The 13,738-nt window shown below is 38.0% G+C and overlaps 1 protein-coding gene across 1 annotated transcript; it reads left to right on the top strand.

Annotated features, from left to right (window-relative positions):
• Nucleotides 1-9,219: 9,219 nt before the first annotated feature.
• On the top strand, nucleotides 9,220-10,578 carry DRD1 (dopamine receptor D1; the record flags this gene model as incomplete). Its single annotated transcript, XM_081317074.1, has 1 exon — nucleotides 9,220-10,578. The coding sequence occupies one exon, from the start codon at nucleotides 9,220-9,222 to the stop codon at nucleotides 10,576-10,578; it is 1,359 nt and encodes a 452-aa protein (XP_081173200.1).
• Between the last annotated feature and the right edge of the window lie 3,160 nt (nucleotides 10,579-13,738).

Below are 13,738 nucleotides of genomic sequence, written 5' to 3'. Positions count from 1 at the left end.
GCAAGAGTTTGTAAGTGGTTTTCTTTTGCCTCCTTCCTAGGACTGAGAAAGAGTGTATGGAATGAGGTCTCTCAACTGGCTTTGTGCCAAAAGAAGGATTAGAATTTAAACTCTCCTGGTTTCTACTCTGGTACCTTAACCATCATATCAAAGTGGCTCTCAAACTTGATTTTACTATTGCCTGACTCCACTTACTAATCCACCAGTATAAAGCTAACTAATCACAAAGCTGTAAGTTTAGAATCCTGTTCAGATCTCCTGTCTGAAGAGCCTTGAAGGGAAGAATGAATTAACTTCCCTACCATTCCATGCAAAAACATGACAGATCAGGACAATTGGCTGCTCAACAAGAAATACAAGATGATCTATATACAAAAGCTCATGAAACTTGCAGTTATTAACCTTAACCCTAGCAATGAGACTGTCAACACTGCAAACGAATTTGGTTGAGGCCATTTCCACTTCGTTTTCAGTTGCCACAGAATTTGGAGGGGTGATGTGTACTTTTAAGTACACATCACCTGTGTAGTTAGTCCTTGGTCCTGTGGGAACCAAGGTCATTGCTGCCTGAATTTTGGCAGGTTGAAGCTTCTGTTAGATAGTCCGCCAAGGTAGTTAATTGGGGAATGTGATTTATGACATTTTACTGGGGTGGAAAATTCAACTTTGTAACATTGTAACCTTTGGGAAGGAACTTCAGTCTTGGTTTCACTTTTGATCGTGCTGATACTTTGTAGCCAAATAAATATATTCTTTAAGGAAACCTCTTGCCTTGGAGTTCTGTTTTTCTATCGGAACCATGATATTAAACCAAGACTGAAGTTCCCTCAATCTCAATGACCCATCTTTCTTTTTTTTTAAAGGTGTCAGACAGAAAGTGAGCAAATAGTCAAGGAATGGTGGTGAACAGAAAGAGGTAGCTTCAAGTGAAGTGGCAGATATTGTCTCTGCCATGGTTCTGATAGATGAGACAATATCTACCACTTCACTTGAAGCTACCTCTTTCTGTTCACCACCATTCCTTGACTATTTGCTCACTCTGTCTGACATCTTTTGAAGGATGTTAAATGCAGACTGTTGAATCATGACAACAATACAGCAATGGAGGTGAAGCAATGAGTGAGCACACAAGAGGTCCTTTGCTTGATCAAAGCCTTTCTCCAAGGGGTTTCTCTGTGACACATTTGGAAATAATAGCTGGACATATGCCCCTTTGCATCTTACACCTTAGTTGCTAGCCATATGGTGCCTAATAGCAGTACTGGCCTTATTTTGACAGTCCAGTGTGTACATAGGTTGAGGTAGGCTTATTTGTGGCACTCTCTTTCCAATCTCTCACAGCCAAAGAGGAAACTCTGGAACAGCAAGGTACCCACCTATACATAAAGAATTTTGTATGTATATACTGTATGTATGCATTTCTTCAGGTGCTATGCTTATAATTATTCTGAACGTGTGATGAAGATGGACATCTGTGACCCTTTTTCCATCCACTGCATGAATTGTTATGACTAATATATTTTGAGGCATTCCAAGTTATGCATGCAAAACCACAGATCCACACAATTCAATAGGACAGAATTTTAATCAATGAAAAGTTTTGTTTCTGAAGCACTACATATTTATAATCAATATAATCAACAGGAGATGAATAATGCCTCAAAATAGTTTAATTCTTATGAATTATCCCTGTTCCCTTGCTGTTTTTATTCAATCTCATTTCTGCTAATTAATCTGCCTGAACCAGCATGGTATTCTTTAAAGGAACTTGACCTTTTATTGAATAAATCATTGATGCATGCACTCTGCAATGCAAGTTTGCTAGCAATCCCCTTGGCAGGAGAAAAATGAAGTCAAAGCCTTTCAGTAATTTGTTTGCAAGAATATTAGTATAATCACTTATTGGCATTAATTATTTCTACCACAGAGAATACATATTAAACAAATGGTACATGTAAATTAGAAATAGTGGGCCTTGTCTTTGGGTTTCCCAGTGAAATGAAAAGGCACAGACAGGGAAAGATAAAGATAGGAAATTGTAGACAAGATTGAATATATTGTCCCAGAACCCAAAAGTGCCTGTAGCAGTTATAGCAGCTTGGTGTTACTGGGCTTTATCTGTCTTTCATGTTCCTTCTTTATTATATTCAAACCTGCCTCTTAAAATCTAAAGGTGCAGGTGAAGATACTTTCAAAGTGAGGTTGGCTCCTAATGATTACATGAATGCACCCATAAGTTGACAACAATATAGAAGTAGGCTACTGGGATATATATTTGTCTTCCCAGTCTACCTTAGAGCAATAGGATTTCTGGTGGCATTCCATCAAACTTTTAATCAGGTCTGACTTACTTAGTTTTGAGATCAGGGAGCATCGGCTGGATGCTGCTATCTGAGCTTTAAGTGAATAATTGAATTGTCTTTTTGAAGCCAAATGGATTCCCAGGCTGAATGTTCAGGGAGAACAATTTTCTGCATGAAGAGGATACAAGTACATTTCAGTAAATTAAAATGGAAATGGTAAAAACACATGTTTTGACTTAGGTATACTGTTTTCCCCCCTTGATTTTTTTATTGCTATAATATATTTATAAACTTTTAAAAAATGAAAATAAATGCAACACAATATAAAACAGTATAACAAAATACATGAAATCTAAGAAAATATATAAAAAAGAAAAACAAAGGGTCCCCCCACATAGGTTTATATTAAAATAGATATGTAAATGTTGTTTCCATTGTAACGAACAAGTTAAATTGTACTGTTTACCACTGCACCATAGATTTTTAGCACATGATGCTGTTAACTGTCTCTCTGTCTGTCTCACAGTTGCATCTCTGGGCAACAAACATGAGATTAAAAGAATTAACTCACATTGTTGTATAAGTGGAAAAAAGGTGGAGAAAAGGGCAAGGAAGATCAACTGTTGTTCAGCACTAGGTGACAATAAACTGCATAGTTTTTCTTTGAAACATCTGATTGGTCTATACCCATTCATTGCCAAGCAGTTGAGCAACTTTCAATTTTCACCAAAGAGTTGAAATTGAAGTTTGGTTAACATCTGGCAAATCCTACCTGATAATGAATGATCCAATGAAAAGGGCAGCATCAAGAAGTCAATTACCTGCTTACCAACAACTTTCAGCTGGCTAACTAGTGCAATAGCTGATGCAAACTAACACCTTCTAACTAAAAATAAACTCTTTCCACATGAGTATAAAGGAAATGGCCTAAAATAAACTCTTTCCACATGAGCATAAAGGAAACGGCCTAAACATTAGATGAATAAAAGATTAGCTCCTAATTGATAAGATGATTCTGAAAAATTGCAAAAAATGGAAGACCAACTTGAATGTAGTGTATAGTGATTACAAGAAGGCTTTCAACTCCATGCCACATGACTGGATAATAGGGCCTAAAAATAACAGGAATCAGTAAAAACATCAGAGGTTTTGTGCAAAACTCAATGGTGCAATTTTTAATGTTATTAAACAGGTGACTCATGGGTAATTGTACAAACTACATTATCTGAATTGAATTTAAGCTTAATTTAAATGAAAATCATATTAAATAAAATTTAGATTTTGTCACTTTGGGGATGCTAATTATTAGACCACTCCTCAGAGGTGAAACATGGCTCCACCCCCCACCTCAACAAAGTTGTGCAACCTTGCAGTCATGGATTAAGTCACATCAAGAATAGAATAGAATAACTTTATTGTCGCTTTGAATGTACACTAAGCAGCATACATTAAAATGAAATGTAGAGGGAAAGAATGCATTGAGAAATTCAATCTTGAGATTGTGCTAAATGGTTCCCAGCATTCCATCAATCTGGTACATTCTGGTAACTCTGAAAAAAATTACGAAATACCATGACCTGGCCATCGAAACGGCGCAATTATGGATGAAACGCGTAACAGCGATACCCATTGTCATCGGGGCATTGGGAACTATGTCCAAGAACTTTACAAAACACATCAAGAAATTGCAACTTCCTGCAATAACTCCAGCCAAGCTACAAAAAACTGTGCTACTCGGAACATCTTACATTTTAAGGAGATACCTGGTTGATACCTAGGATGCTGGCAGCAGCCCGTATCAACCATTAGTGACAGTCAATTTGAGTGTTCAGTTGACTGAGTTTCATGTCTTATGAATAAAAGTTTAATAATAATAATAATAATAATAATAATAATAATAATAATAATAATAATAATAATAAGAAGGTTTTAAAAATTTCAATCTTATTATCTGACTAAAGTATTTTATTGATAGCATAGAGTTTAGAGGTGCATGGATTGAAAATCTATGGAGAAATGTTGCTGATGTTCCTCCGTTGTTCCTGGGTTGTAATGAACCAAATAGAGGCAGAGTCTATTGAGTTCTTGGTGTGCCCTGAGCTTGCTTGCTTGTTTGCTTGCAGATGTTTCATTATCTGATTAGGTAACATCATCAATGTTAGTGAGTGTGGGGTTTGTTTTCTGTTTATATACAGTAGCTTGCCCTGCCAATGTTTGTGGGATTGTGGTTTTCTCTTTGGAAGTTCCTTGATTGGGATATTTTCTGCTGGAAACAATACCAATACCAAAACAATACCATTAAACCCTGAAAACAATATCTGAGCAGAGAACAATAGGCTAATCAAGGAACCATCAAGGAGAAAATAACCTCTGGCAGAACAATCTGTCTTCGTCGTTTCTTCTGACTTATTGTAAATCTTTAGTTATAAATTCTGCTGGTGCTTGTTACACCAACACAGACATACTTTTCAATAGTTATTATGCTTAAAGAGCACAAACTTTATGATGAATAAATGATGAGAACGGCAGTGCACAGTGGATAGTCGGTGTTTAAATATTTTAAAAAAAGCCTAAATAATGCATTGCTTTTTTGGCTCCAAACTGCTCTTTGTTCAGGCCAAATATTGACTAGTCCTCGACTTATGCCCACATTTGAGTCCAACATTTTTGTTGTTAAGACATTTGTTAAATGAGTTTTGCCCCATTTTATGACCTTTCTTGCCACAGTTGTTAAGTGAATCACTGCAGTTGATAAATTAGTAACCTGGTTGCTAAGTGAATCTGGCTTCCCCATTGACTTTGCTTGTCAGAGGGTCGCAAAAGGTGATCATGTGACCTTTCGACACAGCAACAGTCATCAATATGAACGAGTTGCCAAGCATCAGGCATTTTGGCCATGGGGATGCTGCAAAGGTTGTATCTGTGAAACACAGTCAGAAGTCACTTTTTTCAGTGCTGTTGTAACTTTGAACCATCACTTTGAACCATTGTAAGTTGAGGACAACCTGTACATCTCCAACCTTTTGCATCCCTGTTTGTGAAGGCAAACAGTGAGAGTTTCACTGGAGACAAACTCCTTTCAGTCCATAGAAATAAACCTTCAAACCTCTGAGTACATTTCTGCTAGTTTGTTCCAGCTTAGGCCTCCACTGGCTTATTGAGAGGTAGTGGAGCTTTTTCCTTCTTCATTCCATTTAAGTACAGTGTCTCATTAAATCAGATATCCTCAGCACTTGAAACCTTTCATATTGATCCTATTGACTGAATTTTATGTCAAGACTTTCTTTTATTTAAAACAAAAAAATGTTATTTCTCAATTCCTTTCCTGGATAGGAAGGGAAGAAGAAGGGAGGCAGGCAGAGAGGGAGGAAGGAAGGAAGGAAGGAAGGAAGGAAAGAAGGAAGGAAGGAAGGAAGGAAGGAAGGAAGGAAGGAAGAAAGGAAGGAAGGAAGGAAGGAAGGAAGGAAGGAAGGAAGGAAGGAAGGAAGGAGAGAGATAGGAAATAAGAGTTACTGCAGAAATCAATAGCAAGTTTCAACTCTCTGCTCAGAAATGTGCCAGGGCTACATGCCAAAAGGAGGGAGAGGGCCGGGTCAAAATATAATTAAATCAATCAGCTGGTCTCTTATGCTTCACTATGTTCCCCTTTGTTTACATTAGAATTTACAGTTCAGTGGCAACCTTGGGGACAGTTCAGAAACCAGGCCCAAGGCTTTTGACAGGTTACTGCGTTGCCTTGGAACAGCAGACTTTTTAGTGGCTAAGAATGTTTTTCAAAAAGATTGTTATTTTCTGAATCAGTCACTACTCACAAGCAAGAAGCAGTTCCTTCCACTTTAGTATTTTGTTTGTTTTGACCCTGGATCATGTCCAGCATACAATGATAGTAGCATTTTCCAATACCGGCCATCAGAGTCTGGGAACTATTTCATTTCCGTCTAAAGAGCAAATCAGGCTGTAAATCTATGTTTCTTAGCAAACTCTGATGTCATTTAGCAAACCATTTTTTTTAAAGCAGAAGGCAGTTACTATGTGGCTTGGATTAAGGGTAAAATTCTGTTTAAAGATAAAATAGAATAAACTGCCTAGCAGCGTATGATCTATTTATTAAGTGAATGTATTTAGCAAATGAGTCCCAAAACCTTGAAAGTATTCTTCCAAAAAATTCCCAATTCAAGGGTGAAATATATAATTTATGGGAGTTTGTCAGAATTCAAGCAGGCTTGCTCTGATGGAAGTTTTTTTTACCTGCTGCCACTCAGAGTCTATGCTGACCAGACACTTCCAAAATCATTCTTCTGTTGCCTTCTCCTCTCCCAGAGGTTTCAATTTGCTTTGAGAAGGAAATATTCTAAGAAAGGAACAAGCCAATGTTTACTCTTTCCTTCTTCCCTCCCCTTCCCAGGAACACAACAGCATGATGGGGATGACCATAATGATGATAATGGGGACAATTCTCTTCCCGTGGGTATGCCTACCTCATTTCCACCAGAAGAGGGAGCCAGCTTCACAGTGAAATCTGAGTTGCTGAAGTTGGTGAACAACACAATGAATCATATAAAGAGAAAGTGAATGTGCCTTGCTGTGGAGTGCGGATCGGGAGGGAGGGAGAGAGGAAAGAAAAGAACCAGAAATACACCGCAGCAAAAAGATGAAGTGAGTCTTGCTCTTTCAGCTGAGAGTTTGTACCATCAGCACTCTGGAATGGCCCACCTTCATAAACAACTTCACTATTTGGTAAGTTCATGCCTCATCCCTTAGCGTCAACTCGAGTTATGCATGCTCTTTGTTTATGGCAGCTGGATTGGGTTCATAAGCAGGCAGGTTCTTTGGCTTGACTGTGTGTTAGCATTAGAGCATTCTGATCCCCCCCTGTTTTTCTTTTCATAATTTAATCTTTTCATGATCTAAAAGAATGAAAATGCATATGTTCTGGAGGATGAGCATATTTCAGGCATCCTGAAGCATTTATACACATGTGTGGCCAAGAACAATTGCACCTGGAGTCTGCACAAATAGCTTTGAAAATTGGATGCCTGATACAACCAGCTGAGTAATTTTAAAGATCACTTGGGAATGTATTTGTCCATTTATTTATGACTGGGGGATAAATGTATGTACCTTGCTGTTTAGAAAGATGAGCAGGATCTTGCATGCCACTATGCAACCTCAGTGGCAGTGGGGAGTTAAAATTAAGATGGCATATTCAAATTTTGAATATTGTGGTATTTAATTTTCCATTGTTCCTTCACACATAGGGAGAACGGCATCTTTGTCCTGTGCTATAGAAGAAGAAGAGAGAAAGACAGCTTCCTGCAAGAGAAGATGCTTGATTTTAAGGTCAGGATATCTAAGTGCATTTTGCTTTATAGCATTAATCATGCCTGGATGTCCTTCCTCTGAGATTTAGAAAGAGACCTCAAGAAAACCAATCTATCCATGCTGGGTTATGTTGTTCTCTATCACTCCAGGCAAAATGAAGCCAATACTTTCAGGACTGTTGGCTTGGCGAGCTGAAGAGAAAACTTGTCTGATCATAGATGCATGTTTAAGATTAGAGCACAGAAGAATCTGAGGCAACTACTCTATCTGGATGCATATGAAGGAAAAGGAACTATTACACCTAATGTCTGAGAAGCAATGAATGGGCTGTAGCTGAAACATCCAGGTCTAAAGGGACCTGAACTCTGGATTGTCCTTACTCTTTTCCTTCATTCTTCCAATGAAAACTAAAAGACTATCAATGCTTTTCAAGACCTTTGCCAGAAAACTGGAAATATCATGTCTTTGCTTTGGATGATTTCATCCTGATGGGGCATTTCAACAGGATGTACAAAGCGTGACTTGGGTGATGAACATCCAGACGGGACTGCTTTGATGCACAGAGTTTGTACATGAATCATAAGGGCTGGCTGGAATTGAAGGAGCTTGTCCATGTCCTGAGAAGGCTAAATCCGAAGAGTCCTCAAAGTTTAGTCTGGTGGCTTTTGCTAAAAAAATCAATGCCTGCCTAGCATTCTTCTACCAGGATATTATTCCCAAAGCAATGCATTTGCTTGCTGTGATTGTAATCCATTGTCTTGCTATGCAATTCGAATCCTAAATATAAAGTTGAAAGAATATATATATATATATATTTCCCTGGATTAGACACGAGCATCAGAAGTCCTAAAGGTAGGATGGAGAATTTCTTCTTAATACAAAACTATGATCCTTCTATAAACCCTTTGAATGTTTTAAAATGTAAATTTATTTTCTTTGCCTCTAGGACGATGAATCTTTATTAAACTATTTGGAGCAATGAAAGGAACTGAGGCCCGAGGCTACGTATAAAGGCAGAACTGATGTTTTAATTTCAGAGCAGAAAGGTATGAAGGCTGAAGTGGGTTTAAGATGTCCATCAATTAGAGGGAGGAGAAATTGTATCAGCAACTAAAACACATGAAGATGTACACTTCATTAGAGCAGAAGGGCTAGTTAAAAGAATCATTAATCTATTTAACTGAGAAAAGGGTGCGAGCTGAAAAGTGATTACGCTCTAGACAGAATTTTCTAAGGATTTTCCCCTGCTAAGAATATTCTGTTCCTGTTAAGAATATTCTATTATTGGCTAATATTTAAAAGAAGATTGTTTAAAAAAAAAAGGCAGAGATGGAGGGTAGGTGGGGAGGGAGGGTAAGCCCTGATGTGATCAACAAGTTTGGATACTTGTGATGGATTATCTGTGTTTTTTTGTTTTTTTAAAGTTTTTGGTTTTTGAGAGAGAAAGCGAAGGGATCCACCCAAGACCAGAGACTTGAGCCTGACTCTTAGGGTGCCTGCCTGGTTTTGAGCAATTAAATTGTAAGCTCTGTAGATACATGAGGAGCTGAAGCCACTACTAGGCCTGTGACATGATTTTGCCGGAGAAGGAAAGATGATTTGGAACAACACCACTATGGACGGGGAAGGGTTGCTTGTGAAAAGAGATTCCTGCTTCCGAATCCTCACCGGCTGCTTCCTCTCCTTGCTGATTCTTTCCACACTCCTAGGCAACACCTTGGTCTGCGCAGCTGTCATTAGGTTTCGCCACCTGAGGTCCAAGGTGACCAACTTCTTTGTGATCTCTTTGGCAGTCTCAGACCTTTTAGTTGCTGTGTTGGTCATGCCCTGGAAAGCTGTGGCTGAGATAGCTGGATTCTGGCCTTTTGGATCATTCTGTAACATCTGGGTGGCATTTGACATCATGTGTTCCACAGCTTCCATCTTAAATTTGTGTGTGATTAGCGTGGACAGATATTGGGCCATCTCCAGCCCATTTAGGTATGAGAGGAAAATGACCCCCAGGGCAGCCTTTGTCATGATCAGTGTGGCATGGACCTTATCTGTGTTGATTTCCTTCATCCCCGTACAACTGAACTGGCACAAAGCTAAAACCACAAGTTTTTTAAACTTAAATGCCAGTTTCCAAGGCGTGGCTATGGACAACTGTGATTCCAGTTTAAACAGGATGTATGCCATCTCTTCCTCTCTTATTAGTTTTTACATCCCAGTGGCCATCATGATAGTCACTTATACAAGGATATATAGGATTGCTCAAAAGCAAATACGGCGTATCTCAGCCTTGGAACGAGCAGCTGTGCATGCTAAGAACTGTCAAACCCCTGCTGGCAACAGGAACAGTATGGATGGCCAGCAGCCAGAAAGCTCCTTCAAAATGTCCTTCAAGAGAGAGACTAAAGTTTTAAAGACTTTGTCAGTCATCATGGGAGTGTTTGTATGTTGTTGGCTACCCTTCTTCATCCTGAACTGCATGGTGCCCTTTTGTGAGCCCAGTATCTCATCCCAGGGAGCAGAGCCATTTTGCATAAGTTCTGCCACTTTTGATGTTTTCGTTTGGTTCGGATGGGCCAATTCGTCCTTGAACCCAATCATTTATGCCTTCAATGCAGATTTCCGCAAGGCATTTTCCACTCTTCTTGGCTGCTATAGACTCTGTCCTTTCTCCATTAATGCGATAGAGACAGTTAGTATCAACAATAATGGGGGCATGGGATTTTCGAGCCAGCTTGAGCCGAGAGGGTCCAGCCCCAAAGAGTGCAATTTTGTCTATTTGATCCCCCATTCAGTTCTCTGCCCAGAAGAAGGAGACATAATGAAAAAAGAAGAGGAGGGTGTATTCACCAAAACCTTGGAAAAAAATTCTCCAACCCTATCAGGTATTTTGGATTTTGAGGCTGATGTGTCTTTGGAAAAGATCAATCCAATCACGCAAAATGGCCAGCATAAAACCTGAGGTGTAAAGTGGACTCATTAAAAAAAAAGTGATCATTCAAGAAAGATTTTCAACTTTTTTGTCAGTTTTCAGCAAGAAGGTGTTCTATTGTGAGAATCAAAGCCATCACATAAAAATCCAGAGCTTAGTCAGCTGCTGTTTGACAAAAGCATAACATTTTAAAAAGAATTCCACCTTTCATACATTGTATTTAAAGATTGTTCTATGTTGTTCATCTTGAATGGAAATGAATCAAATATGTAGGTACAGTGTAGCTGCAAAAAAAAAGGGGGGGGAAGAGTTTTAAGTGGATATATGTTTGCAGAAACAGACCTGTGGAAACAAATTATACTTCTCTGTGTGAATAAAATGTAATAGGTTTATAGGAGATTCCCATTTGGCTAGCATAGTCATTTGTGGGTGTTTATACATTGCAATGAAAATTTGATAACTTGTCAGATTAGGTGGATGCCTTTCAAAACAATTTTGAACATCAACACAGCCTTATAATAAGAATGGGGTATTTTTAATAGTAGGAAGATTATGTGTCAATATTGGCTTTATTTATTATTTAAATGGGTATTTTTCATATGTTTAAACAAACATGACTTTATCTTATTTTAATATATGTTGGGGAAAAATGGGATATTTGTATGTATGGTGTTATTCATTGCATTTTTGATCTGTTTACTAGTCAGCACTTTATTCAGAAGAAAAAAGGGAGAATTTACAAAATCAGCTTCGTCTAGCTAATTCTGGAACTTGTAGGTGTTCCAAATGCAGCAAAGGGGATGAATCTCCGGTATCTTTTGCTCCGCAAAAAGAGAGAGGTGTTTTGTGGGTTCTTTCTGAATCAGAAGATCAGAATCACTTGAATGACAAGTTATACAAACTATGATCTTCTAGAAACAAAAAATCGTAGCTGTAGTTTAATTTTCAAGTTTCAGTCTATGCTGACTTTGTTTGAATGTCAGCATTTGAAACTGTAGATACAGTAGCATACTGGTCTAAGAGGAATACCGATGAAAAGTGAACACAAATTTAAAGAGACGATGATCTAAAAAAATAAAACCTCACCTATATTTAATATTTTGAACTAATCCTCTTAGATTTCTCTTATTCAATTTTTTTTGGGGGGGAAATAATTAACCCCTTTTACAACTGGAGAGTAGATCTGTCCACAAATATTCTGTGTGACAGTTAAACAGAGCTTCAAATTGTGCAGGCATATGTTTCGAAATGCCAGCGAGAAGGAGGGCCAGCTTCCAAGAGGCCTCTGCCCTTCCACTGTGAGGGTGCAGTGCCAGTTAGTCTGATCCAGCAAACTATCCTGTGCTCTTATGAAATTGGTACCAAAAACAGCAATGTAGTAATGCCAGTACCATGTGAAGCAGCGCAGTTTGTCTTACATCTGCTTGTTTTAATTTTCACTTTTGTTCACTGCCTTTTGCATAGAAAATAGTGCCTTGTTCTGGTTTTGGATTCTCACAAAATGAAAGCACAAAACTCCTCCTCAAGATTCCTGCAAGTTCCTAGAGTGGCCAAGATTTATTTTCCTTTTGCTCCCTTGAAACCAAAATTGATCCTACCATCCCTTAATCATATTTAATAAAAAGAATGAATGTTAAAGCTACAAAAGTAACATGCAAACAGGAATGGGATGATGATTGAATGATAGCAAAACCTCCTCAGATTTTGGAAGAAAATGCAACATTCATTGAGAAATGTAGTCAGAAAAGGAGAAACAGAAGAGATAAATTAGGTCTACAAAAATATACTTCCTAAATCAGGTCTGTGTTACTCGAGTATTGTGAATGTTTTCATAATTCTATTGCCTGTAAGCTGCTTTCATACATATAATAAAATTATTTTGTGAACATAAAGTCAAATAAAGCAATTTACATTATATTTATTAAATAAAACTTGCTTTTTTATTGCCATGTTGTTTTGACTAATCGTCAATTTCCTCCCATTTTCTTTCTTGTTTGTTTTGGAACCTCTTGTGACATTTAATTAACGTTGGATGAACATCAACTAAGAACTGTCTCATGCAGTTTCTTTTAGATATTCTTACATTTGTACTGGGACAGAGTTGCCTTCTATCCTTGTAAGAGTCAAGCAGAAAGAGTTCTCTAAGTACAGAATGCCCTTTTTGCATGAAAAGGTTTGATTGTCTGCATCTTCTGATAAATCTGGAAAAAAAAAGTGTTTGGAGAGTTACTGCCGTCAACGCACACAGTACTGGGAAAGAGAAGCAGTGATATATGCAAAAACTGTTTTCTGTATTGTGAAGTGCAAAGCATCTCGATGTAATGTAAAAACAAATGCTTGCAACATTTTTTTAAGAAACAGTAACAAAACTGAAATACTTTTTTATCATAGAAGATTTAAACATCTTTATGTCAACGGCACGGAGCAACTAAATTTTCAAAAAAGAGTCACTGCTTTATCCCCTCATGTGGATGGGGCTTTCTGATAAATCAGAGGTAAACAGATGATTAAGCATGGTATATTTCCTCAGGGAATCAGATTTCAAATTCATGGCTTTGGTGTTGGGTTTCTGAAATCTGCAATAGCAAAACATGATAGAAGAGAACTGGTGCTCTATTTCAGTTGTTCCAATCACTGAACAGATCTGTGCTGACATTTAAAGCAGGACTAACCTTCTGTCAAACTTCTTCTTGTTCAATTCTCAGTATTATTGCATGAATGCATAAATGTGTCCTCATCTCTCTATATGTGCCTGCATGTGTGTGTGTTTGTGTATGTGTGTGTGTGTTATGAATATGTGTGTAAGTATGTATACATTATAATAGGATCAGAGCTTCTAGAACATCCAGGAACTTGTGGTCTTATGAAATTTGCTTCTTCAAGACATACCCAATGAGTGCCAAATTGGATAGCTTTTTAGGGAAGTAAGATTTTTTTTAATAAATGGCTACCTGTGAATATGGGCTGCTGGAAACAATAGTGTGTTTGTGAGTGCTTATAGGTTTTTGCAAATGTCTGGTTGATTATCAGGCGGACCTGGGCTAAATCATTATCAGGCGGACCTGGGCTAAATCATCTACAGTGCTACAGTAGATCAGACGTTTTGCCATTCTTAAGTTCTTCTGTGCTTTGGAGCCTACTCTTAATGTCAAAACAACTTATATATTATTTCTAAACATGTAACTTCCTG

Source organism: Vipera berus, assembly GCF_964194415.1.
Source record: "Vipera berus genome assembly, chromosome: 2".
Taxonomy (NCBI): Eukaryota; Metazoa; Chordata; class Lepidosauria; order Squamata; family Viperidae; genus Vipera; species Vipera berus.
Note: the sequence above shows the minus strand (reverse complement) of the source record. Positions and strands in the feature narration are given on the sequence as shown.